The sequence below is a fragment of the Halictus rubicundus genome, chromosome 1 (genome assembly GCF_050948215.1).
Source record: "Halictus rubicundus isolate RS-2024b chromosome 1, iyHalRubi1_principal, whole genome shotgun sequence".
In the NCBI taxonomy this organism is placed as follows: domain Eukaryota; kingdom Metazoa; phylum Arthropoda; class Insecta; order Hymenoptera; family Halictidae; genus Halictus; species Halictus rubicundus.
In genome coordinates this window covers 27,097,838-27,125,660 of record NC_135149.1, presented here as the reverse complement: position 1 = coordinate 27,125,660, position 27,823 = coordinate 27,097,838, and the positions used below count along the sequence as shown (strand labels likewise).

The 27,823-nt window shown below is 37.3% G+C and overlaps 4 protein-coding genes and 1 long non-coding RNA gene across 8 annotated transcripts; 1 reads left to right on the top strand and 4 right to left on the bottom strand.

The window, feature by feature from the left end:
• Window positions 1–18: 18 nt before the first annotated feature.
• On the top strand, window positions 19–8,498 carry LOC143359576 (cilia- and flagella-associated protein 65). Its single transcript, XM_076797592.1, has 19 exons — window positions 19–132; window positions 2,081–2,303; window positions 2,801–3,066; window positions 3,129–3,408; window positions 3,577–3,765; window positions 3,866–4,070; window positions 4,314–4,559; window positions 4,634–4,862; window positions 4,932–5,288; window positions 5,594–5,682; window positions 5,757–6,024; window positions 6,101–6,316; window positions 6,376–6,564; window positions 6,636–6,889; window positions 7,212–7,464; window positions 7,525–7,751; window positions 7,907–8,075; window positions 8,147–8,279; window positions 8,366–8,498. The coding sequence occupies exons 1-19, from the start codon at window positions 34–36 to the stop codon at window positions 8,440–8,442; spliced, it is 3,969 nt and encodes a 1,322-aa protein (XP_076653707.1). The 5' UTR covers window positions 19–33; the 3' UTR covers window positions 8,443–8,498.
• On the bottom strand, window positions 8,294–9,895 carry LOC143359547 (tRNA (guanine-N(7)-)-methyltransferase). Its single transcript, XM_076797537.1, has 6 exons — window positions 9,683–9,895; window positions 9,421–9,563; window positions 9,178–9,362; window positions 8,986–9,099; window positions 8,796–8,897; window positions 8,294–8,609 (listed from the first exon to the last, which is right to left on the bottom strand). The coding sequence occupies exons 1-6, from the start codon at window positions 9,766–9,768 to the stop codon at window positions 8,478–8,480; spliced, it is 762 nt and encodes a 253-aa protein (XP_076653652.1). The 5' UTR covers window positions 9,769–9,895; the 3' UTR covers window positions 8,294–8,477.
• A 367-nt stretch (window positions 9,896–10,262) lies between these two features.
• Window positions 10,263–11,754, bottom strand: Zetacop (COPI coat complex subunit zeta). 3 transcript variants are annotated; one of them, XM_076797558.1, is made up of 7 exons: window positions 11,672–11,754; window positions 11,476–11,585; window positions 10,994–11,239; window positions 10,779–10,912; window positions 10,615–10,705; window positions 10,475–10,483; window positions 10,263–10,385 (listed from the first exon to the last, which is right to left on the bottom strand). In XM_076797558.1, the coding sequence occupies exons 2-7, from the start codon at window positions 11,560–11,562 to the stop codon at window positions 10,338–10,340; spliced, it is 615 nt and encodes a 204-aa protein (XP_076653673.1). In that variant the 5' UTR covers window positions 11,563–11,585; window positions 11,672–11,754; the 3' UTR covers window positions 10,263–10,337. The 3 variants fall into 3 exon arrangements, with proteins under 3 accessions (XP_076653673.1, XP_076653664.1, XP_076653682.1); XM_076797549.1 differs by having other exon boundaries at window positions 11,476–11,742; XM_076797567.1 differs by lacking the exon at window positions 10,475–10,483 and having other exon boundaries at window positions 11,476–11,740.
• A 1,700-nt stretch (window positions 11,755–13,454) lies between these two features.
• On the bottom strand, window positions 13,455–16,154 carry Sqor (Sulfide quinone oxidoreductase). Of its 2 annotated transcripts, none has more exons than XM_076797506.1 (9): window positions 15,932–16,154; window positions 15,628–15,748; window positions 15,450–15,558; window positions 15,147–15,371; window positions 14,879–15,079; window positions 14,493–14,702; window positions 14,174–14,360; window positions 13,865–14,111; window positions 13,455–13,787 (listed from the first exon to the last, which is right to left on the bottom strand). In XM_076797506.1, the coding sequence occupies exons 2-9, from the start codon at window positions 15,738–15,740 to the stop codon at window positions 13,712–13,714; spliced, it is 1,368 nt and encodes a 455-aa protein (XP_076653621.1). In that variant the 5' UTR covers window positions 15,741–15,748; window positions 15,932–16,154; the 3' UTR covers window positions 13,455–13,711. The 2 variants fall into 2 exon arrangements, with proteins under 2 accessions (XP_076653621.1, XP_076653629.1); XM_076797514.1 differs by lacking the exon at window positions 15,932–16,154 and adding an exon at window positions 15,876–15,897.
• Window positions 16,155–18,555: 2,401 nt separating this feature from the next.
• LOC143359487 (uncharacterized) lies at window positions 18,556–24,756 on the bottom strand. The gene is made up of 2 exons (XR_013083123.1): window positions 24,594–24,756; window positions 18,556–23,893 (listed from the first exon to the last, which is right to left on the bottom strand). It is a non-coding gene; the product is annotated as an uncharacterized LOC143359487 (long non-coding RNA).
• Window positions 24,757–27,823: the final 3,067 nt, after the last annotated feature.

Genomic DNA, 27,823 nt, shown 5'->3' with positions numbered 1-27,823 from the left:
CATACATAACGTCCCGGAACGAATCCAACAGAGATGAATGAAAATACCGGGAAAACGATGCGGCTCAATTTCGAGGAAGTGGAGGTCGGCAAAACGGCGGTAAAAACCATAGAATTATGGAACGAGTCCTGTGTAAGTATCCGGTTCTCGCATTAGCAGCGATTACAAAATCTTGCAGAAAATTGCATATCGACACGTCATTTTTACTGGAACTTGCAGAAGAGCGGACAAACAAAACTTCCGAAACGTAAACAGTATATATACAGTGACTCCCAAAAATATTCGGACACTAGCTATAACTAACTTTACGATTTGATCATTTCTTTGTTAATTAAGCAATCGTCCCGGGAATTGTTTCTGGCAATAAAAGATCTATTAATGTTGATAAACATAAATAATTTATTTGAAAAATATACATAAATTCCATAATAAAAATTAGTAAAAGAAATAATGTACCATTTTTGGCTCACAAAAATATTCGGACAATATTAATTTTTCAATTTAGATAATGTAATTTAGCATTACAAAATTTGTTTAATACTTCGTGGCATAACCATTTTGTTTAAGAACATGTCTTAACCTGTTTGGCATATTGTTTGTAATTTTTTTTAAATATTCAACAGTTATATTTGACCACTCAGTTGCAAGTCTTTGTTTTAATTCAGCTATCGATGTAATTGGGATTTTTCGAATTTTTCTATCCAATTCATCCCATAAATTCTCGATAGGATTAAGGTCCGGTGATTAGGGCGGCGAATGAAGAATTTTGGGGCAGCGGTATAATAAAAATTCTTGCACAATACGTGACTTGTGTTTAGGGTCGTTGTCTTGGTAAAACTTAAAATTATTATTAAGCCCCATTTTTCAGCACTTTGAATTAAATTATTTTTGAGTATATTTAAATAATGATTTTTGTCCATGATACCGTCAATAAACACTAGGTTACCGACTCCATATGACGAAATGCAACCCCAGACCATTACGCTGCCTCCGCCGTGTTTCACTGTACCTCTTGTATTTTCAAAATTAAACTCTTTATTCGCTTTCCGCCACACCATAGTTCTTCCGCCGGAATTGTACAGATTGAATTTGTTTTCATCAGCAAATATGACATCCTTCCACCGTGTCTCATCCTTAGAAATTAGCTCTCTTGCAAAGGTTTTTCGTTTATTCCAATTCTTTTCGTTGATAAACGGTTTCTTTCTAGCTACACTTCCATTGTAAACAGCTTGCCTCAGCACTCTTCGAACTGTTTCGGCTGAAACATTTTTGGAGCTTTCTCCTAATAGCTCACTAACTAGTTTTAGAGCACTTAAGCGCGGATTTTTTTTCACTTTCCGAATAATTTTGCTTTTCTCACTCGTACATAAGAGACTTGGTCTTCCAGTTTGCGGAATAGAATCAATGCGATTCTCAATATAAAATCGTCGACATAGATATTTGCAGCAGTACTCTTACTTATACGAAGCATCGCACTAATTTCGCGGTAGGTTTTTCCTTTTTCTCGATGAAAAATTACAAGCTGTCGCACATCGAAACTCGTATTCTTTCCTATGCGACCCATTTTGAACGAATTCACGTTTACTACTGACACTAGTGAGGTGGCATGGACATCTAATGGTCCACGAGATTCTGTTTGTAAACAAACGTTTTCCAGAGATTGCCGGAGAAATATAATACGTGTCCGAATATTTTTGTGAGCCACAAATGGTCCATTATTTCGTTTAATAATTTTTATTATGAAACGTATGTATATTTTTGAAATAAATTATATATTTTTATCATCCTTAATAAATGTTTTATTGCTAGAAACAATTTCCAGGGCGATTGCTTTATCAACAAACGAATTATTAAATCGTAAAGTTAGTTATACCTAGTGTCCGAATATTTTGGGAGTCACTGTATATATATTTATTATTTTTATTTAATTTATTTAATTTAATTAGTTTTATTGCCTTTCCACTCTTCTGCAAGTTCCAGTAAAAATTACTTTGTAACTTGAAAATTGTGAGAGATAGAAGATAAGTCATAGCAGTTAATTATTGTCAATTAAGAGACACGCGTTTGTAAATTCGTACAGCATAACGAACTGATTTATCAAGTCCAACGAGATCCGATGACGAATCCTCTGGACCACGTTTTTCATTTACGATCGTACACTTGGGTGCTGGCGCCGAAAGAAAAATACGTGTGCGAAATACGTTACAAACCGTACATTGCATCCTCGGTAAACGTGGATTACTTCACTATCACGGACTCGTTCGGGACTTGTTTAAAAGTAATTGCCCGCGGGTCTTGCATCGGTGCGCATAATGGAATATTGAATTTAATTACGTGTACAGGGTGAACCGAGAAAAATTAGATCCGCGAATATGTTTACTGGGTATGTTCCACGATGCAGAACTTATGATAATAATGTCTGATAAGAATTGCAAGGTAAAAGGTACAATTACAATCATGGTGCTGTAAAAAGATAACTATAATTTTTTCCATCGTGTTTCATCGTTTACGATTGTCTCGCGAATGACCTTGAGTGACCTTGCATCATGAGTCACCGTACCAGTCTTCGTTAGTTTTTGCTGTTAAACTATAATTAAAGAATATATTAACATATTTTAGATTACTAATATATTTTTGTTAATTTTGATTTCATTTAAAAATAATTTTTAGTACAAATAATTTATTTCGAACGACCTTGTATCATATTTCTCTTGATGATAACATTTTGTATCAATTTTTATTGGTTCACCCCGTGCAATGATTATCTTTTTTTATTTTTCATATTACACAATTTTTTTAGGTCCCAACGTGACTTGCTCGACGACGAGAATAGTCCTGATAAGTACCGACAAGAATCCTGAACCAAAATGGCGGATCAAGCTCATAAATAATTCAAGGGCATCGGCTCTTTTCATGTTCGCTATAGACGATAATTACCAGCCGTTTAAATCGGATAAGAAGTACGGCTGCATTCATCCTCTTGGCTGCAAATATGCAACGATTACGTTCGCTCCGTCCGAGGACGGAATTTATAGTTATCGTTTGTTCATCTTGATTCTGCATCAGGTAAATTAATCAGTTCCGAGATCCGGAATTACTGTTAATAAGAAAATTTGTTTTTCACTCAGGAACCGATCGTCATCGATTTACACGGGTACCGTAGCATATTTTACACGAAAGACCATCCGAGTTATTTTAATTTTCCTCCGAAAGAGAAAGATGGCTTTGTAGGATATGTAAACGATTGCGTAGACGCAACCATCGACATACCTTCCGTGTCTTTGTCGAAAAATTACTTCGATTTTGGCCGCACTGAATTTGAAATCGATAATGTTAGCCAGAGGATTACTCAGGCTGTGTGCCTCACTAATCACAGTTCATGTAATCTATTAATTGTCTGGGAAAAAGGTGTGATTCTATCTCAACGATCTTTTAAAAATGGAGGATAAATAATTAAGAACAACTCAACATATTATTCAAATGCAACTCTATTTCTCCTACTACTTAAAAGAAGATAATTAAGCCTCTTTTGGATATAGTAAACACAAAAATTAGAAAATTTTAATATTGTCACAGATCATGACAATGTTTTCAACGTGGTACCAAATGAGATGCTTGTGAAAGGGAACCAGTCAGCGTTGTTTGATCTTTCTTTCCATCCAAACGCAAGCAACAATTTATTTGGACGCGAGATTGTCGCTTCCATTTTCAGAGAACACTGGGAGGACATTGTGTTCCCATTCGTTATGGCGATTAGAGTAATAGGTCTGATTATTTTAGATTACATTTAATTAAAGACTATATAAAAATCATTTGTCTGAATAATATGGTTAATTGGATTTATATTAATTTAAACTATTTGCAGGTCACTCGTTTCCGGTTGCATCGAACGGATGGATTCCGCAGTATGAAATACCTCAAACTGTAATAATGCCGCCATGCGTGCCACCATTTCCGGTTTACACGACGTTCTTGGTCAGAAGATTCGGTCATTTACCCCTGATGTTCCAATTCGTTCCACCACCGAACTCCCGCTTCATCGTGAAGCCAATGCTCGGCTTGATTCGCGAGTACGATCATTATATCATACTATTTATTAATAATGATGTCTCCGTTCGCGATAAGATTGATAGTACTGAACGGATCCGAATCAATGATGTCAGACTGATGTCACGCTGCTATGATTCAGATCAGGTGCCGGTTAATTAGTTCACCTAATTGGTATATAGCTTACACATGAATTAAGACGTTGATATAGCGTGACACATCATTTTAGCTCGCATTGTTCGTATTATTTTCATTGTACGTTGCAGTAATTTTCAAATAGTCATGGTAAAAATGTCGCCGAAAATTGAAAACGAGCAAATTTATCTAGAACGATGGACAATATACTTCAACGGGAATACCAAGAACGCAAGTTACATAGATTTCAAGGGCTACGCAGAGTATGCGAATATAATGTTCCTGAATAGCGGTGTATTAGATTTCGCACCGGTATTACCGCGGTGTCAGCAGTTTAAAGAATTCGGAATTCGAAACTCTACGAGACACAAGATCAAGTAAATCAATGGGAATTTGTCCCGGAAATTGATTTATGCGTTGTCATTCATATATTGATGTATTAACGTGATAGATACACATTTTACCAAGTACCAACCGAACTCACTATGCAGACATCGAGCGGAGAACTTGAGCCGAATGAGACTTTGATTCAAGAGTATTCGTTGCAACCGAACGAACCATGCGATTACGATTTCGAGATACAATGCGTATTACTTGTTATCAGAAATGACAATATCATTGGGTTGAAGAGCTGCGTGAATCTGCAGGTTCGCGGACGATGCAAGGAGGGAACGTTAGTGGTAAAAATTTGATGGTAAAATTCCTTCTAATAATTCGTTTTCCAATTGATAATTCGCCTTCCGTTCCAGGCAACTCCAGAGGAATTAAACTTTCAAGAGATGGAATACAATTCCACCAAAACACTGAATTTTAATTTGTACAATCATAGTCAAGTAAATATTCACTACAAATTAATTTGTGCCCACCGAAATTGGCCACTTGGAGATCTTGAACGAGATATTCAAATTCGTCCAGCTATAGGAACCATTTTCTCTGGCTATCATAAAACAATCTCGATTTCAATTACACCGCACACTCCTGGTTATTACGAATTTATTGTCCAGTACTTGGTCAGAATTAATTCTCGAGTAGACACTGTTCTGTCCGATCAAATTCCTGTCAGAGTTTGCACTGTGTGCTGTATGTGTATATTGCCCACTTTACAGGTAAAAGACTTTTCTTAATTGCATACGAAACTATAGGTAGTTTAGTTTATTTTCAGCCTCAATGGCCCTGAAATGGACTCGGTTTTTGATTCCATTACACATTTATAATATATTTATAATATAGTACATTAATTAATATATTATAGTTTGCCTTATTATAGATCTATCCTACTTCTGCTATACGTAGAACAACTAAATTATTGTTTTACTTATGCAATTAAATTATCACTAAAAAATTAAAAACTTTATGATTTCGTTGTCCTACATTATTGCCGTACTTTAATTTTATATTTATGTTTTAACAGGTTTACAATATGTGTGCCTACGGAATCAAGCAACCATCTCCGATAAATGTGAGCAAACCATTTTTGTGGGAAACTATGGAAATAGATAAGTATGATCCACAAGAATTACTTGATTTTTATGTGATCTGATTGATTGAGTCTGATTATTGGTTTTTCTTTTTAGATTAAATACAATTCTTGAAAAAATATTGCCAGGAGAAAGGGAGAAATGGAACGTAACATTCTTCCCAGTGATTGTAAACCAGGAAACTATTCTCATAAAACTGGTTCTAAAGAATTGCTCAAGGTTTTCTGTTCCTTGGAGCTTCAAGACGCATCCGTGTGGCTGCAAACCTGTTCTGAAGAAGATAGGCTATTCGTTTCAGAAGAAAGAGCTCGATTGTTTTCACAAAAAAATTTGCTTTCTGCAACCACTGTCTGGCACATTAGAAGTACTATGTCTTTGGTTATTAATATACAATTTTAAGCAACAATGGTTTGTCTGTAACGCCACGTAACATTTTTTAGGGGTGTACGGAAACTGTACTCGCCATGAAAATCCATCACACAGTTCTCGGGAAATCTGAGTTATCTTGGGACTTGGACATAGGACACAATCGCTATATTACTTTAAATATGTTAATTGATTGCATATCTGAATCGGAGCAGGAATATAATTTCCTATACGGAACTTGCGCAAAATTCGGGCAGATTTATTTTGGAAACAGAGATGCAGTGTACAAAGTAAAATTAAGTTTCAATGATTTCTTCGGAATCAATATAAAGTAAATGAAATTGCATAGGTGCATTGGATACGTAACATTACGAATACGAATTTAGCGTATTACGTGAACATCGATGATATATCCAAGATCAATGAGCGATATCATTGCGAAGTGTTTTCCTGTTTAACTCTGGTTGGCATTGTGGAAGCTCGATCAGCCATGCCTTTGCTTTTAAGATTTCAGCCTAGAATGTTTGGCCTATTCGAGGTATAAACAATTATAATTCATACTTTAAACTGTTAAGAAAGATATAGTATAGAATGTTCTCCTCCCACAAGGCAGTAGTTCCAATAACATTGGGTCATCATACGATGGAGCTGAGATTAGAAGGAGAGTCATCCGGTGATTTTAGATCAACCATAGTCGGAAAATCAATACCACCTTATTGTGCTTGCAAAAGTTTAAAATTTCCTGTGTATTTCAATATAGACTGCATCGATATGTGGTCTCTCCCAATGCACAACTGCATTACTAAAATGATTATCATACAAAACAGTTTGGATCAGGATGCACTTGGTTTCGAATGGAAATGGTAGCTTTCCAAGCTTTTTTGCCATCAGTGGATCTCTTTAGACTCTTTAGACTGACGGCCATCAGTGGATCTCTTTAGACTCAGACATTTCTATAATAATATCTACATAAAAATAGTTATTTAATTAATTTACTTCGTAATATATACCACAGTAAACTATTTTTAAAAAACTGACATCTTATAAAAATAGAGTTTTTTTTAATGAATTCTCACCGCAATTCATAGATTCGCATTTGTTGTTTTCCTTGAAACTGTGGTTTCTGGGTGTAAAAAGACCCTTAGTAATTTTTATATCCTCAAAAAAATCATCGAACTGTTTTAGCAAACATGCATCAGAGATACTTGGAGTCAAGGTATTTCCCCGTAAAGGGATCATCAGTCCACACACCATGAAGTGTTTCAAGCTGAATCTATTCACAAGAGGATACTCGTGCAGATGCGATCTTGATATATTCTGCGAATTTATAAATGCCAGTGATGAACGCAAATATCGAAGAAGTGTTCTGAAGTATAATCTTTTGAGCAAAGAATTGGAGGGACAATTTGTTATCACAGAAAAAGGCACCACTGTCCCAGTAAGCAGTTCATACCAAAACGAACTATCATGAATATTTCTACCGGGACTATTGTTGTAGAAACCATGGCTAAATATGCTGGACAAACCAGAAACATTTCACAAAACATTGACCTTTCGTTGCACCATATATCCTATAGAAGATGAGTGTATAAGAGTCAGCTTAAAAGAAGAGCTGGAAGCTGCACCATCGCATGCGATTTTCCTCGATGACAGTGTGAACTGTAATATCACGGGTAGCGGAAAAGAACTTAATATTGCCACATTCATTTTGGAAGGTTTATTATGGTAAATATTAGTTTTAATTTTAAATATATGGAATGATAAAAAAGCAACCCTCTGCACTCTGAGCTATTTTAACACCTCAGAGTCGCCATTCGAGTGTTAAAGGTTAATAAACATATTACACCTTGTAGCAGAATATTAAAAATCATATTTTGTAGGGATATCGTTAACGGTAGAAGATTCATGAAAACCATGAAAGATACATTAATACCTAAGACGAAATTATATTATTCCCAATTTGCGATGAGCCTAGCTGAGCGAAAAAGATTAATAAAAAGATCGTTTATATCCCCACCATTTACGCTTATTAATTCAGTATTAGAAGAAGTATATATAACGATAATAAAATCGATTTGTAAATTTTCTGGAATGAAATTTTAAATAATATTTCTTCTCAGGTATTGTTCCTCATATTACACGAGCAATTTTCTTTGGACATGGCTCATTTAATTCCCGAGGAGGATGTAAGACATGCTAATTACATCAAAACTATATTGAAACAACATATACCTCACGAGGGAGAAGGTGATAGTGCAGAATCATAATTTTTTTAAAAATCAGTTCTTTAATAACATTCGTCTTTTAATCAAAACCACTGTATAAATGCTATTTTCTAGATCTTCCTTTGCCTGATGTTGGAATGAAAAATCTTCGTACAAAAGGAGCATTTAGAGTTTCCTTCTCAGAAAATTAAATAGTAAATACTTAAGCTGTAAGTTATACTTGATACTAACTAATTTCTTTTGTATATGGATCCGAAATCCGTCTGAACACAGCCAAAAACTTGTCTCCCTTGTTCCTTGTAACTTTCTGGCCTTCTTCTGTACTTTCGTACAATTTTTCCACGATAGGATCTTCATTCTACGGAGGAAATTAGTTAATAAATAATGAATTTATACAAAAACAGATATGTAATTCAGAAAAAAAAAAAATGATAAAAAATGTTCGAATTACAGAAAACTTTGTATTATGTGAAACTAAGTAATATCTCTTATTAGTATTCGGCTCCTTGCAAACCTATACTTATTCGTATTCAGAGGAACTTACACATTCCTTTTCAGGAACATCAACAAACAGTGGATGTTCACGAAAATGCTGTACTATCCATTCGTGTAGATCATGAACGTCTGTTACTGTATATACAATTGCCTTTAAATAATGTACACAATTAATGATTTTTATTTAAGAAAAATATGAATTCAAGGTGTTCAAAAAAAGATACTAAAAACAATATTACCCCTTCAGCTAACGCATAGGCATACTCTGCTAGGAGTGTCTTGTTTATAATCCTCCATTTATGTTTAGACCTCTTGAAATGTGGATCTGGATACAAAAAGAACATTTTCTTCAACTGCAATAATATACAACAGCAATTAAATTGGATGAAATTTATTAATTTTTTTATTTAAAGTCATACTCTGATTTGTACCTGCCCTTTGTAAAAATAATTTGGTAAATATTTCATTGCATTAGTTCTCAGACAAGCTATGTTCTGATATTGTCCAGGATTCTGGGATCTTAATGCAGCTATACGATCCATTACATAGTCGGAAACTTTTACTCTGATTTCCATACCAAGAATCAGAGTATCAGGAAACATTGGTGACAATGTAACTGTTATAGAAAATTGTCTACTATTAGTGACCATTATTGTAACTGAAATTCTACGTACCTAGCAAACCTCCATAACCACAGCCAACGTCAGCAAATTCTACGAGTTTCTGTTCGACATCTTTTCCATCGGATTCACTTTCACTTTTTGAGAAGTAATGTGGATATAGAGAACTCCAGTTCATTTCATCAGGTTTTACAGGACTAAAAAGAATTTCATTTACAAGTCAGAGAATCTCTAAATGATATTTTAGAGTAACAATAATACTGTAGTGTAATGACCATATAACAGTTTCATTTTATTTATAGAATCAAATACATACTATTCTATACAGTGATCCGCTATGGGATTCGAGTGGGCCCGTTGTCTGTAATATTTTTTTTGCGGCAACGGTAGTAGCTCTGACATGATTGCAGGGTTCAACGAAAACAAGTCCACATGGAGTGAAGATTCTTAACCTAACCCGAGTGAAACCTAACCCAACTGACAGTCCGACGTAGCTGTTTGATAAGTAGCCGGGATGCAATAAATTACGCTACGTAAAATCAATTTTACGTTTTGACAGTTAAGTACAGAATTTCTAAATTCTTCAATTCTTGAGAGATTTAGTTTGTTAGTAGGGGAAAAGAAAAATCGAATTTTGTAGTTTGATAATTTATTGCACTTCAGCAGTGAAAACTGTACAAATGTTTCTTACATAGAACGATTGTATACTTTCTCGAACACATTGATATATTTTTCGATAACATTAGAATCATTTAAACGGTTCCTAATGAAGAGAAAGACAATTTTAATACACAAATTTTTCAGACATTTTTCGATTCATTTATATTACTATGGGGTATAGTAAATCTTCATAGTTCATAAATATTGGCTAATGACTGTTAGAACTTAACTTAATAAACAGTTTAATACTTTTATATTTTGAGATATTAATTTTTTACAGATAAATGTAATACAGATTTCTTGTATAAAATTCATTTTAATAGAGACCATTTCAGTTGCTCCTTGGCAGACTGCAGAACCTAGAACAGAAACAAAGCATTCACAAACGTATATGGAAGTTGCTTAGGTATTGTTAACAACACTGCCTTCCAGGTTCGCAAAAACTTACAATCAGAGACTGTGCGAAGAATGTAGAATGATGCATGAACACAAAATAAAGAAATCAAAAATGTTTCTATGTTTCAAATGGACACAAACTTTACTACAACAATAGGTTCATCAAGATTGTGACATAATACTAATTGTTACCTGTGCAACTGTTTGTTCTCCCAGAGGAATGTCATCTATTCTCAACGCGACTCTTTGAACAACACTGGAGGCATCGGCATCCAAAATAATTCTAAAACAATTTTGTTCCATATTATCTCAAGAATACCAACATTTCATTTATTTACTTGATAAATATTAATTACCCTCCATCACAGATTTCATCCATTGCCAACATAACTATGTCCAAGCTATCCAGAACAGCTCTTTTCTCAACATTTTTTCTTAAGATTTGACTTACTGAATCGTATAAACAATGTAACACACTCATCAGAATAAGCTAGAACAATATAAAGATATATATTATAAATTACACAAAATTGTTTAATTAATATAATTAATATTTAAAGAAGATTCATACCTCATTCTCATGAGAACTGCCCATTACATAAAAGAACAAATCCACATTACTTCTATAAACACAGGTCAAACCATCCAGCATAATGATCTCTGCGTTTGCCCTGTGAGTCTTGTTGAAAAGATTCTTTTCAAATGCTTTTTGTTCCTTTGATGATGGAAATATTTTTTTGTCGTAATATTTGGCCAATATTCTGTTGCCGTCATTGTCAAGGATGGCCATACCCTTGACAGTGTAAAGTGTCGGTTCCTAAAGTAAAAAGAAAATTGTAACTGAGGAGGAAAAATGTTTGTTTTCGTGTCTTTCCCACGTATGCACCCATGTAATATTTGATTACAAGTTTCAATACAAGTTTGACTAACCACGCATGCCACATTAAATTGCAAGAGATCAAGAAACAGTTTTACTTTGCACTAGTGTTAGGAAAATAAACAGTAAATGGGAACAGACAGGAAAAGTAAACTTAAAATCAATATAAATCATACGCGTTGTAGGTATTCGCGATCCTGGTCACTCTGATGCATCGGAGAGAGGTTATGTTGCACAAGTTTCGATGATCCACCACGATTCATGATTACAATTGCACGGGTCAATACTTACATCAATAATGAATTATTATAAGACGTACTATAATGCGAAATCTGCGTAAAAGAACGTAAGACGTACAGTAAAAGAACCTACCAATAGCTGGCAACCCATATTCACGTCAAACTTGACGCGTCAATATTCTCACAGACAAAAACGAACCTGCTGCCATCTATACTAAAATTACAAGCTTCACTGTTCTCCGAGAGCAAGTAATTCTTGTCAATATTTACATTGATTCTGTATTAGTTGTACCTGTACATAACGAGCATTAAATCTCGAATAAATAGTAATGTCATCTACTGATAGCACAATAAAAAATTTATGAAGCCTGACTATCACGTGATCATGTCAATCATATATTTTACCAGAGAGGAAATAGTGCTGCCCCCTAGTCTAATTTTTAGCCTGGACCAGAACCTGCATTGTCTTTTTAGCCTGGACCAGAACCTGCATCATCTTATCTGCATCATTTCAAATAATGCCAGAGTGGATACTACTTCCATGTTAAAAGAGGCTCTTCTATGTAGGCTCTGATCCAGCCTAAAAGATGATGCAGGTTCTAATACAGGCTAAAAAGATGATGCAGATTCTGTTCCACGCTAAAAAAATGATGCAGAAAAGTGGGGACACTAAAACCCTAAGCGTGAGCGCTCTGATTTTACTTTCTTCCCTTCCGAACAAAAGCTATGATTAGTGGAAGCAAGATAATGAGTTAAATAATTTGATAACAACGTTGAATGTAGTTTATTGATAATATAATAAACATAATGATTTTAATTCTTTCTTACACCAACAGTATACATTGGACGATTATTAGATGTAGTTACAAATAATTCGTTCCGCCAACATCGTATGGTAGCATGTAACTACCGGCACGAATCATCCGCTTGGCGATATCTGGATTTTGGCGTAGTGGCGCCATCTTCGATGGCGGGTTTGTGAACTAATTTCTCCTATCCTTCCCATGTGTAAGACAAGGACAGTGGTAGTGTGCGACAAGGACAGAAGACATCTCGCTCGCGCCACCTCCTTTTTCGCGGCGTTTCGAATTCCCTGGTAAGTATTAGGCAAACACGACAAGCAAGGAGGTATCCGACATACCAGGAGGTAAGCATACATACCATTTCACAGCAGAGAAAGAATGACAGACATAGACCTCACTCATCAATCGAATCGATGAAAAAATGTATTAATAACTCGTTTCCCAGGAATAATTTATAAACATTAGCGACTGGAAAAGATGAGGCGGACTTTCAGCAACTTTCACGTTTAGTTTCTGATGGGATTTCCTTCCGAATTAAACAGTTATTAACAAGACTCCTGTACGAAAATAACTTCAAATGATTTGACAGGTCTCTCGTAAATAATTAATTTTCTACTTTTTCTAATAGCCTTCATTGGTACACTTTTCTGATTGAAGAATATAGAATGAAGTCTTGATTAGATTCCTGTTACAGTTTTGCACAGGTCTGACTCTGTAAATTAATTAGTTATTGACAATTTTCCGGGAGGCGGCCAGCTTTATATTTCTGTCCTTGTCACACAGTCCTCAACCGTATGTCTGTCCTTGTCGGATAACTACCCCTCTCATGTGCACCTGATACTTACCAGGAGATTCGAGGCACCTCGAAAAAGGAGGTGGCACGAGCGAGACCTCTTCTGTCCTCTTCGCCCACTATCTCTGTCCTTGTCTTACACATGAAAAGGATAAGGAAAATTAATTCACAAATCGGCCACCGTAGATGGCGCCACCATCGGTGGAAAATTTCTCTTCCTGTCCTTGTTGCACAACCGATTCTGTCTGCCTCATTTTCGTGATTTAAATTGTTAATATATAAGTTGAAATCGGTATTGAATTTACAATAAAAATGCACCATTCATTGTTCACACCCGTTTATTCAAAGAAATGCTTTTTATGATATATTATAAACTATTGTATAAAAGTAACATGATTAACACGATCACGACGAGGCCATAAGTACTTTGACAGTCGTATTTGTACCACCCGTGGTACATCGCGTTGTGAACGTGTTGAATAACAAAGCTAATATTGGGTGAAGGTATTATATACAATCATGGTTTGCTTCATAAATTAATTGTTGACTAAGCGACTGGTAACTGTTACAAACTTTTCTAGCTTGTAGTCTTTTCTTTCTTCTTTAACAGCTTTGTATATTTTCGGAAAAATTCTGGTCCATCCCAATGGCCACTGTAAATAACAACAATATAAATCTTTAATCTTCGATTTTCGTTATATTAAAAATGTAAAAGTTATAATAAACGTACCGTAACATTAAATTCCAGTAGAGCAATGGGAAAATGTACGTCTTGAGAATAAATGTGAAGTAATATTCTCGTCCCTGATTGATTGGAAATGTTTCCAGCGGTTGTAATTTATAATCGAATTCGGCTAAAATACATTTGGAGTAGCCAGTAACTAGAGGGCAAGACGAATATCCGTTATAAGCCATAGTCATTGGTTTACCAACTAAATCATCGCAGATGTTCTTGTATAATACTTTTCCTTGGGCCGCTGAAAATTAAATATATATCATTAAAAAAATTCCAAGTCGAACTCATTAAACATTTTAATACCTATTGCAGCCATTGTTTTCGAGTTTGGAGAATTTGTACAATCTCCTATTCCATATACGTTCGAATATTTCGTGTGTCGTAAAGTTTCTGGATTGACAGACAGAAATCCCACTTCGTTCGTTAATGCAGTATTTTGTTTTAAAACTTCGGGTGGACCCATTGGTGGACACACGTGAAGCAAAGAATACTAAAACAGAAAAGAGTATGTTCATTTACTGTTTAATGATATTTAAAATAATAATAAACATCTTTGCTTTACCAAATGAAAAATAAATTACACTTAATATCATTTTAACTTCATTTTCTTCTGTTTAAGTACCTTCTCAACAAATATCTTATCCGGTTCATTTAATTTCTGAAATACAGCTTCTTGAGAAGCCTGTCTTATTTCCACAAGATTTGTTTGAACATTTACTATAATGTTTCTACGTTTGCAGACATCCCAAAGCGCATCAGCGTATTTTTTCACACCAAATATAACTGGTAGCGAAGTGTTGTATACAACTTTCATATTGTCACGTATATTGTTCTATAAAAAAAAGGAAGTAATTATAGAAACACAAACATACAATTGTTTACAATTGCATTTCTTAATTCAATTACTAGACTGTGGATCCTTATGCAGACACCTATTTTTATAAATTATTTTATACAGCTCTAGTATAAATGTATGAAGATCCACAGTCTAATATGAATAGAACATACTTTACGGAAATATTCTTCTGCAATATACAAAATTTTCTGTGGTGCTCCAGGACATTTAACAGGACTATTTGGGAAAGTAAATAGTGCTGTGCCTTCCTTGGTTCTTTTAAGTTTAGTATAAACATTGGATACAGTATCTGGTCCATAAATAGAGCAAACTTGCGACGTATAGTCCTTAAGACCTTCAGCTAAACCTGGTATCTGGTGTAGATCACAGTTAATTTCCATTTGTTAATTCAACGTTATAAGATAAATTGTCCAACCTCACTTTTTCCCACTGCAGTTGCAGACCCATTGCAACGATCATGATATCGTATTGCACTGTATCGCCATTGCTCATAGTCACTTGGTTCTGGTCTGGTTCGAAGCTCATTACATTTTCATGGAGCCACTTTGCATTTGGTGGTAAGACCTGTTTCATTGGTCTTTTAGAGTCCTCGAAGGACCTTATACCACCACCAACTAAAGTGAACAGTGGCTGATAGTAGTGTACCTATAAAATATAATTCAAATTAATGCAAACAAGTATTTTATGAACAGGAACATTATATATTTTGAAAAATGAATTTACATCGTTTGGTTCTATAATAATAACTTTGTTAGGGTCTTTATACTTGTTAGCAAATTTTGCAGCCATCGAACAACCTCCAGTTCCACCTCCAACTACCAATATTTTGCACCTGAAGTATTTTTCCAATTTAAACATAGTTATTTGATTCGGAGTCTTCAATATATGCAAAATAACTTACGAATGATGAAGATGTCTGTATCCATTCTTTAACACCAAGTTTCTTGTAAATGGCTCAAAATTGCAGGTAAATAGACAGGAAATGGGGTGCCGTAAACATTTAATGTGACTCATTGTGACAGCTGTTAATGTAAAAATATAAATTAATATAAATTAGTTACATTTGAGTACATTTACAAATAAAATCGCAAAAATTTAACTATTCGATAAATCAACGAAGTTTGATAAAAAGAAGGATTATTAACTAACTTATTATGAACAACTAATGCGAAAAAGTTTTTATTACGTTTCCTCTAACTAAATACCTGTGCAAAACGCAATCACCTAAGTACACGCTATAGTGTGTGTATATAATCTTGTGTAAAGCGATAATCTCAGTGCCGGAACGTTTCACTACTCCAACTAAATGATATATCAATTTGATGACGTATAAACGTTACGTAGTCAAAATCTGTCAGCCGAAGTCTACAAAATACAAGTACATACTGCAAAGTAGCAATATTCCGTGACTGATCACGAGAGTCTAAATAAATAGCTAAACAAGTATATACAGTATGTTTTAACCTTAAAGCAGTGCGCAAACGCGTATTCAAATTTCGAATGAAATAAAACAATTTCATTGACCTATCTCCGTTTTTATTTAATTATATAAACCCGCTATCAATTATTAAGAACGACAATAATACGCTTAATCCTCTTATCGCGACGATAAAAATTGAAGTACCAGATTCAGAATCACGTAATGTGACACACATACCTATGTAATTTAACACTTGTATTGGCACGTACGTGCTAAACTGAGATGATATTTTCCTTTATACCGTAGAATTATCAGTCAGACCGGATGTGAGATAATTCGGAAATAGAGGAGATAAAGAATTAAATTTTTCTCTTTGACGTTCCATTTTTGAGAAAATCGAAATTCAAAAACCACCGGTACAAGTGTCGGCGCGTCTGATCACGATCTGCAGATTCTACTTACGCGTGTACTCTGTACAATTTTGGATTTTTCCCCCTTTTTTGATAATTTAATATCACGATTAAACTACGGATTTTGGGTATTCATAACAAAAATAAGCTGATTAAATACAGTAGTGGAATATGAAAATATATAAAATTATTATTAACTGTAAAGTATAGGCTACTGAAACATTTATATTGAATTTCTCTAATCCAGTTTTGAATATATATATATATACTATTACATTTTTATGTACGACTTATAAAGCAATAGAAATCCAAACTTTTATATTCCCTCTGGTTCAAAATGGAATTCTTATAAATAAGGCGTTGATGAAAAAGGTTGAGGTAAAGAACAAGTCAGCATCTAGTTTTAGTCATTCTTTTGCTTCTCTCTTTATTGAGGATAACTTTTTTTTTAAACGCCGCCTGAAACTAGGCAAGCCCAGCTCAATCCCGAAGATCGTCAGTCGTGAGAAATCGAAGAAAGGCTATGCCACGTTTTCTCTTTTCCGTTTTCATTAAACTTCTCTCTAAAAGTCTCTAAATATACACGCTGGAAGCGAGTCAGTCATCATGACACAATGATTGTACTCGTGGCTGAGGAAGGATGCTAATCAGTGGACAAGACACGGCTCGCGAATCATTTCATTCCCAATGACCTTCTTCGCGCCATAGAACGACTCTAATTACAGAAATTTCGGGCAGGAAGGACTCGGAGTTTGTCTAGGACCGTCGAAAGCGCGCCAAAAATTTTCAAATTCAATTTTCACTTCAAATCGGATCCCCCGATTCCTCGCGGTCTCTTCGAGCCCCGTATCATTGTTCATCCACCTGCGCCATGGAAAAAATCTGTTTTTAGAAAAAGTAAACCGAAGAAACAAAAATCTCCATTCTCCTAGCGTCTTTTTCGCATTCTCCCTGCAAAATTTCGTTCTTCGCGCCGAGAATTTCGAGCGAAGATGATTTTCCCGCGACTGAGGACTTCCGGACCGAGCCTGTATCCACGAAACGCGGCCATTTTGGCCTGCACGTGAAATACAAATGCACGATTTGCAAACGATAATAATAATAATAATTAATAATAATAATAATTAATAATAATAATAATAATAATAAGTATACACTCTTCACGAATCGTCGCTTCTGTTTAAGTCCTTAAGAATAAATTTATTTACATCGCGGACACGGTTCGTTAACATCTGTTCGCTTCGTTAGAAGAAAAAAAAAAAAAGAAAAGAAAAAACATTTACTCTCGTCCATTCTCGTATATCTCGCTCAAGCTGCTGCACAATTTTCTTTCTCTTTCGTCGGCTTTTTTCTTCCGAAGATGGAAACGGAAGAGAGACTCGCCCATCTCTCGTTCTCCCTCTTCTCATTTTTCTACTTTGTTCTCTCTTCGCTCGTACTTGTTTTTCTGTTTTTTTTTTTTTTCTAAATCGGAAATTAAACTTCTCGAGCGAGTCCGTTTCGATCTTCGAAAAAGGAGAAACCCGCGACGACAAAACACCGTCCGGCCTCGTTACAATCTAGGTTTCTTGTTTTGAACAATGGAAACGGTTTCGTTAGTCCGCTGACTGAGAGAAAACAATTAGCAATAAACGTCGTTTGTACCGCACAGCCAAGAGAACGCTAAAGAAGTTTGTCAATTAAAGCTTAGCGTCGCTCTAGTTTTTTTTTTTTTCGTCTCCACGGTTTCCCTTCCTTCTTTTTCTCGTTTTGTTCTGGTTCTACAGAGATGAAAAACGCGAACGGTTTCGCAGCCTCCAAAGCAGAGTTTTCCTTCTTCGAATTACTCTCGGCCACGGGACATACGAAAATACATATGGTCGGCGCGATAAAATAGGCTCGGTCGGCTTCCTTCTAATAAGAATGAAAAATATCCGCCGCAGTGTCGCCGCCGACGAGCAAAACCGGGTATTTTATCGGGCCGAGTCGCTGCGCACCACATTTATTGCTAACGGTACCATTTTTGTTCTTTTTTTTTTTCGTTGAACGAACGCGTCAAAGGCATTTTTGACATCGATTAAACGATCCACGGCAAGGGTTGTCAGCCGAGCAATCTTCTCCACTAATTTCGATGAAACACGCAAACACGATGTAAAGCTCGCAACAATATTTCGCACGTACGTCCTCGTAACCGATATCTTTCTGTTTTGCCGGGATGAAAATGGCGCTCGAAGTCGAGTCCGCGAACCATATTCACCGTTTCTCAGTTTCAACGAAATTTCTTGCAACGACTCCAGTGATTTGTACACACTACAAAAATATTTGACACTTCCCGAAGCGTTATAAAAATTTGCAAACAACTTCGCTTACAATGTAAAACAAAAAATTCCAATCGATCCGAGATCCAAGGACCGTAATGCTAAATTAAAAATGTTCATTCATCCGAAAAGCTTGTGAAAGAAAAATTCGTGCTTGTCTGTATTCTTGTATAAGATAAATCAACGCTCAAGAAAGAAACTTGCAAAAAGATCTTGTTCTTCAATATATATTGTACAAAAGAGTTGTTTAAAAATGTATTTACAACGGCAAATTTATCGCTAAAAAGCACGCGAGTCGTGCGCGTAAACTTTCTTCCTACAATTAATACTTTCCATGATGAACGACTTACATCCCCTATTCGCGGGGCTATCTTCAACCCTCGGATAATACCAACAGTGTCTGTTAAAAAAATAAGTGTCGAATATTTTCTCCGGCTCTACAGTAACAGCGATTCATCTCCCAAATAAAACGAGTCTTCTTTCACATTTATAAAAGATAAAATACAAAAATGAAACCGCACAACCATTAGCGTTTTATACTGTTTCCCTTCTGTTCCGTCGACTTGTAGAATCATATATAAACAAGCTAATGATCGTAATTATGCGTCAGTGTTTTATCTGATAACAATAAGAAAGGGTTAAAGATTCGCTTGACAATACATAAAAACCGGAGAAGATCGTTTGGCCAACATCCCTTGCTTAACAATTCGATCCGACATGATCGCAGAATAAATACAGACAATAGTGTTCGCAAGTTTCCTCCCCATTTTGTCGCTTCGTGCATGTTCCTGTTCATTCTCACTTCTGTCCCGTTAACGAGAAACAATTAGGAGGAGGAGGGGATCGACGCGACCCTCGATATGCACAGAAAGAATTAATTAATTAATTACGACGACGACGATGACGACGACGACGACGACGACGACGACGACGACGACGAAGAAGAAGAATAACGATGGCTATGGGGGTGGCTGGCGGTGAGGTTCGCTCGAACATCCTTCGAACGATACATGGGGGTCGATTTTTGTTCTCCACCGTTTCGCGGTTCTTATCGTTATCATTATCGTTACATGTATTGGTATGTACATATGTATGTGCGCGCGCGTGTGTGTTCTCCATGGTGTGTCTTATTGGTGGGTCGGTCTCTGCGTCGGTGTTATTATAATAATCGTGATTAATGGTTTATCAATACTTTTTTTTTTGTAAATAGTAATTATTATTAATAATAGAACGGGTTAAAGGGGGTGGCTCCGCTGTACTCTCGGTATTTTTGTTTACTCGTCGACGCGACAACGGAAATCGCTCTCGGATTACGAAATATAGAATATTCTCATGGTGTCTCTCCCTCCATTTGTGGAAAAAACCGGCAGACAAAACACGATTCGCTTCGCTTCCGGTATACAGTAGCACGGCCGTTTTTTTTTTTTTTTTTTTTTTGTACAGGGGACGGCGTGTCTCCCCGATTTTCCCCATTTTTTTCTCTTTGTTTCTCCACTTAAAAAATAATCGACCTACGGTGAACGGAACTGCGAGTATTAAACCGTGGTTCGCTAACTATGCGCATGCTTCGTTAAAGATATCGTGTGCTGTCTCGTCCGATGCCGCGTACTGTAACTTGTACCACGTTTCTCTTCGCTTCTCTGTGCTCGCAGGTAACGACACGAGTCCAGCTTCTTGGACAACCCAACAGGACCATGAGTGGAACCTGTGCTTCGTATTCTGAACATTTTCTTATTCCTCGTTAGAGACTGTCTTTCAACGTTGCGATTCGACGCTGAGAATCTTTTAAGAGCAATTACAATTCCACAGGAAACTACCAAGTCACTGACAAAAGGTTTTCTTAACACTAGGTTCACAGGGCACCGAAAGAGACTATTTCACATTACTTTGTAACAAGAATTTGTCTATCCAAATCTTTAACATTTGCTTTTGTAATACGTATCCAAAGAAATACATTTTTTGAAGAATCCCAATCAATCTGAGAATTACAGTCTCAGTAATCGTAAATTAAAAATACTAGAAACAGTCATTGTAAATTAAAAATACCACAAACAGTTATTTTGACGAGTCCTGTAAACCTAGTGTTTAGTATAGTGTTCGCTCAGTACTGCTCTTACTATTTTGAGCACTTTTGATGCTAGTATGAAAAGCAGACTGAATTAGAAAGAACATGCTGTACTAAGTTTACTCTCTACTGATGCATATCCTTTCTTCGCAGCAAATAACATAGCATGTAAAGTCTCCGCTCGTGGTCCTACTGGATCGCTTCGCTGACCATTGAAATGTATACTTGCAGGTAACAATGCGAGGTAGCAAACCCAGTGTGTTCATCTACTGAACCTCTTTTGCAGGTCTAGAACTGTCTTCGACAGTCAGCAAGTGTTTACAACAGGAGAAAAAGTGAAAAAAGTTGTACGGATACTAGAATAAGTAAGTTCTACGTTCACTTCCAAAGCTAAAAATTGCTTCGTACTCCTTCTGGGTTATCTTAGCACGAGTATACTTGAGTATACGCTTTGCTGCCTCGTTATACCTCCAGGTACACACTGGGAAGTAAAGATACAGTGAAGTAGCTGACCCAGTGGGACCGTAAACACTTTCATTGCGTGCTCAGGACTGTCTACAGTGTTAAGAGATTTCAGAATTGGTCTAAAGGAGGAACTGGCATCGAAACTTCTTGCACTAGGTCCTGCTGGCTGAGCAATCCTCACTGTTATCGTCACCAGTAAGCACATTCTCGCATACTTCCACTTCCTGCGTTTCCCTATTCCTCAGTGTTCTGTGTACGTGTACGGTGTGTGATAACATGTATTGTAACGCGAGACTGTGTGACCGTTGTGTGTCGAGTCATTTCATTTGGTTTATTTTGGCATACAAAATAATTTTATTTACAGTCTGACAATAATATTAATTATTTTATCTATAGTCCTTTATACTAAATGGCGATAGTATAATTCGAATTACTTACTATATTATGCAGTTTGTCCGGCTATTTACATAACAAAACGGCACGAATAAATATCATTGGACAATGGACCAAGTGGTTTTTTCCTTCCCTTATCTATTCTCTATTCTCGTTCTCTGTACGTCCGTCTGTCTGTCTGTCCTGCGTGCACGCTCGTCAAGAACGATTCGCTGCTTAGGGACACGTCGAGACAGGAAACAGAACCTCGGGAGACGCTGCAGGACTCGGCAGCAACGAAACAGGCGTGTCTGCTTCCATCGAGATGAGAAAAGGAAAAACAGATCCCGAGGAAAAACAAAAGAGAAGAATTTCGGATTCTCGGAAAGAAAGAGAGAGAGAGAGAGAGAGAACGCGGTATCAAAAAGAGATTAAATGCACAACGAATGCGAGAAAACAGGAAACCGGCCAGCTAAGGGATCACGATGAAAAGCGACGATCCTGTCCGCGGTGCCTCGTCGGCCGGATTTTTGCGAATCGCTTCGAATCGTTTCGAACCGTTTCTGGGAACGTCCCTGTGCTGCTTAACGAATCGATCGACGATCAATTTACTAGCCGTCAGAATGGCGACGCATCGTCTATACTTCTCGTTCGATGCAAAGAAACGTGGCAGTTGAACGGGATAACAAATGCAAAAGGGGCTGGGACCGTAGCTGCCCTCGGGATCGGGGCCCTGAGGTTCCTAAATTCGATCGTCCAAACGGTTAGCTCGTCCCATAGATCGTTACCGTATCTTACTTCGTAAAAAATAAACCGTATTTTGTTCACACCATACTTTCGTGGACATTTCTTCCTGGTATGAACCTGAACTTTTTAAAAACAGAATCAAACAGCTGATCCATGGATGGAAGAACGAAATCGATGCATCGATCATTAAAAGAAAGTGTACGTTTTACACTCGAAGGATGAATATTAAGTTCTTGCAGCATCAATTCCGGCTCATCGATGGATCAAGCAGGTCATAATTAGTATCGATTGTAAGTGGAAAGAATCACTTTGTGCTTACAATCAGCGTTAAAAGAGGACACGACTTATGGGACGCTCTAATACAGATCATCTCCCTAACATCGCGCTTTTCAACTCTACTCAGACGTACTTCTAAAACCCCCTTAACGTCGTTGCTTCATTTTTTTTTTTTTTGTTTAATCATATTCTAACTATTCTAAGCTATTCAGAACACAGCTTCCACTGTTCTCCGACGTTACGGAGGAAATACGAAGAGCTATCTACGGAGATAAAAGAAATGAAAAGAAACTCTCTAAAATCTGGTCGCAGTTCGCGCGACCTTAGGGAGGTTAGCGTCTTCTCGGTGCTGTCCCTAGCTTGCTACAACTACTTTCTCAACTAATAATAAACGGATCACCGAAACGGTAGCGAGCAGCGTTCCCTCGACATTGTAGAGCGCTTTCGGTCGAGGGTGCCATGGAACTCGGAGCGATCCCGAGGCGCAACGATGGTAATCGAAGTTTATGTTACACAATGTCTGTTGCAGACGGCGCGAGTAGGAAACGGGAGGTTGGATTATCGGTCGCGTGATCCAACGACCAAGGACGAAGTGAAGTTTGCTCTCCTCTTATAACTTATCGCGTACCTAATTTCACCTGAGTATAAGAACATTATCTTCCCCGTTTTGTGTGCTCTCCCCTTCGTTCTAGTCGGAAGCAGTTAATCGCTGATCGATTCGCGTTAAGCTTCGGCTAGCCTAAAGCGGCGTCTTTCCGTCGCGGCACCAAAATGGCGGCCGGTGCACGGCACCAAAATGGCCGGGCGGAACGGGCCTCGGGAGCGTCGTTATCTTGGGGGCGTCCGTTTTTCTTCTTCTTTTCTTCTCCTCTTCTTCGAGGCCTCCGATCTTGATGGGCAACGACGAACCGCAGCAAAGATGGAGGCTTCCGGTTCACGGACGTCGGTGCCGGGTCAACCGTGGCCGCTCGCAGACTTTTCCCTTGGATTTTTTTCTTTTTCTGTTTTTTTTACCGACATCCTCTTCGACCCGGGTCCGTATACTACGTCGCGTGCGACTGCTGGGACTGCGACATCTTGCTCGAGCTCTTGTGGTGGCTAGACGAGTGCTTCTCCTGAAAATACAAACAGAACTGTGGTACTTTGCTCCCTCATCGAAAGATCGAACAAAATTTCCCCACTATCGGCTGGCTCTAGATCGGTATCGACCACTTTTCATTGGTCGAATTTTCAGTTCGAGGTTTTCGACGATGCTGTCTAGGAAAGTTGCCTAAGATCCTCGCTCGTGAAGGGTGTCGTTCAAGCAACCCCCTGAGATTTTTATGAAATTCGACAAAGGGTTTCACACGGATCTCGTTTTTTAGCGACAATTATTCGTGTTCGGAGGGTGAAAATTACTGTCAAGTTTAGTAAAATGTTGCTTTTTTCATTTTTTCTTGCAAGTCTTTTTCTAAAATCTTGTCTCCTATCCATTAAAATGATGACATGAGAAGTGTACGTCAATTTTATAGCAAAAATAAAATCGAAATCGAAGGTTTCAATTTTTCCACGTTCACTACCGCAACTTTGGGGACCATTTTCCTTTCCCAAACACGAATGATGGTCACCAAAATAAAAACAAACGCGTATCGAATATCTTTCGAGTTCTGTGTCGAATCGCTTCATCGAAATCGTGGATAGTGATTGGCATCCCTCGCATAATTCAAAGTAAATGAAACTTGGGAGCATTTAATAGAAGATCAACCGATAGTACGCGAAACAGTAATTCGCTGCACGAGTACGGGAACACAGGTTCCTCCATTTTGGACTAATTACTGCGGTTTCCGGTAGAATCGGTCAGCTTGATCGCAGTGGAAGCCATGATGGCCGTCTCTAGGATGTTCTCTTTCGTCCCTTCCACGAAATACTACTTATTTTCGCCTAATCGTTAGCAAACTGCGGATCTCTATACAAATTCCAATTTTCTCACGCAATTTTATGAAAATGATCCCTCGAGTGGTTCCCTTGCATTTTATTAGGCGTACGCAAAGATTTCGGTCTTTTCTCTGGTTTTACTCGTTAGTTGTAAACTACAGTGGCAAATAAATCAATTTGGGAAATGTTTTCCCTCATTTTCTTACAATTCTCGGATTTCTTCATCAAAGATATCAATTTCGAAACAAATAATCGATGGGAAGAGACCAAAACTTTTGCACAAACTTAGCGCTAGAACTACCGAACGTTAAATGCGACTCATAAATTTTCATTTTAATACGTGTTTGAACAAAAAATTCTGTTAAAAGCTTCCCGCTAAAATCGTGAAAATTGTAGAAGAAAAACTTAGAGATCAGACATTTTGTCTGGCGGTTCTAGCGTTAAGAAAAATCCGTGCGCGCAATGATCCATAATCGAATCGTGAACGAAGCTCGACGAGCGAAGAAAATCCTGATGATCTCTTGTCCGATGAAACAAGCGTGATCGCTCGAAGTGTCTCGATGGATTCGGATCGATTACGGGGAGAGGGGGGTAATGAATTTCAGATCGAACCCCATAGAATGCCGTTCGAACGAGCGTTAACCGTGTCGTCGGCTGATTCCCATCGGTAAAAAGGAGGTCGAATGAGAGACGCAAGTCGAAAGCGTGTCTTAAAAAACTGTACGCATGCACGCAAACACAAATGAAAGCCTGCTACCGCGGCGCATGCCCATGCAAACTCGCACACCCACGCGACATCCGTAACAAACAGCAACATCATCAACAACAACAACAACAACAACAGATCAACAACTTCGACAACAACATCCACAACAGGTGACAACAACAACAATAGCGCCGATGTAGAACAATAACAACAATGGCGAATCGCAGGTACCCTCCACCAAGCGAAATTTCAAAAATCAAACACGCGTGCGACTTAATTTTACCGCCATCCTAATCAGCGGACCGGTTATACTGTTCCTCGGCCGTGGTATGATATGTATGTCAATGGACCGACTCTTACGCATGATCATCGTAATTACATACTAATAGCTGTGATCCATATATATATAAATATATGTATATATATATATATATATATATATATATATATATATAATATGAATATATATATATATATAAATGTTAGTACACAAAAGATGCGGCGAATATGATGTGCGATAATATTATATAAGTAATTAATACACATACATGTATATCCGTATAAATATATATATATATATTGTTTTTTAATTTTATATGCATCAACATACCGTGGCGGTATCCTGGATGCATCCGCCTACGTATATATTTACGTATACATATATGCATATGGTGTTGTGTTAAGAAAGAGACAAAATAATCACTAAGGTACTTTTCGTTTCCACAGAACGTTTATTTGCGATGCTTATTTTTTTTTTCTTGGTCGAACACGTGACGCGTACGGTCCCTGTAATTAATACACGATCTACAAACAGTCGAAACACTCACTGTTCCGAATCATCTGCGTTCGCCACACACGTGTATAGTTATATTCTGATCGAGAGAATACTCGGAGGCATTCCGGTCGACTTTTTCTTTCGCCTGCGGCGAGATCATGCGACCTGTCCACGTCCGGGGAGACAAGTGGGTCACCGGTGGCCCATGATCGGAGTCCCTTTCTCTAGCCGCGAAACGGAAAACTGCTCGACCGTGTAGTGAATCACCTGTGACCCACAGCGGATCGTTCTCGGAACTTGTTCGCGGAGTTCGTTTTTCCTTCGAATAATTTTTGCCTTTCTGAAAGGCAAATGAAAAGCCGCTGATAACGCGAGAACCGCTCTCGAACTTGTCCCGCGCAGCCGCGACAGAACAACGCATTATCGTTCGCTGTTTCCCGATCGTCTTATCGTCAATTTTATGCAATTTACTGCGAATCGATCGACGTCGACACGATTGACCCTTCGAGGATTTTTCAACAACGTTTTCCTCAGAAATTAGATTAGAAGAATCTTTTCATCGATAACTAGAACATGACTTGTGTATAACGTGGTAAAGAAATTGTTCGAAAAGACTGTACATACGCATGTCTCGTGACAGCAAGCGTGTGCAATCTTTCGAAACGATTATTTGTAAATTTACTGTCACCTGTACGTCGTCTTTTTAAATAATTTTGTCGACCACGTTACACAGGAGCCTACTGTGAAGTGAAAATAGTAATAACATTTCTACATCTTTTTAATCTCCCTGCTGTACGAAATTGCATATATATCATTTTTGTCACAAATTTACCCAGTCGTGTGCACAATTAAATGTCTGCAACTGTCAGAAATTTTCAATTCTGACGTCAGCAAAATGTACCAACGTTTGTCCTCAAAGGGTTAATACGATACTGTCGACGAACACGTTCATCAGTCGCGTTGATTGCTTTGAAATAATTGGAGTTCGCAGACGTGTTTAACGATATCAGTGTCACAGGAAATGACTGAACGATCGATGCGGAGAAAAATGGAGTTTTAGCAACGAAAAGATAGTGCTTGAAAAGATAGTGCTTCCCGCAATCGCACGGGGAAAGTTCGAGCAGAATGTTCCGTGGAACAGTTTTCGATTCACCTTTCGAAATGACCCGGTCGTGTTCTGCGGGCTTCGACACCGTAAACCGGAAGTCCGAATCGGTTCCCGTGGAACCGATGCGAGAAGTGTTCTCTATACGCCGTGGAACGCAGATGTTTGTCGTAGAAAAAGAAAAAATAGAAAGAAACAGGCAACGTACGCGACAAGTGGTTGATGATACATTGTGTACAGTATTGAATGCAGTGTTTCGCAATTTGTTACACATCTTTCTTTGCCGCGTTCCTCTTCCGTAGCATATCAACGTCCGTATTTTCGTTTATCACTCGTATCGATCGCTGGTCACATACGTGGGCTCGTGTTTGTATCGTTAATTAATGTATATTTTAATAATATATCGTAAATGTATCTCTATATATCTATATATAAATATATATATAGATATAAATATATATATATATGCGTAAACATATGTGTATTGCACATATATATATATATAATAACTCTTTCTTTCAAAAAACTTCATTTTTCTTCTTTTT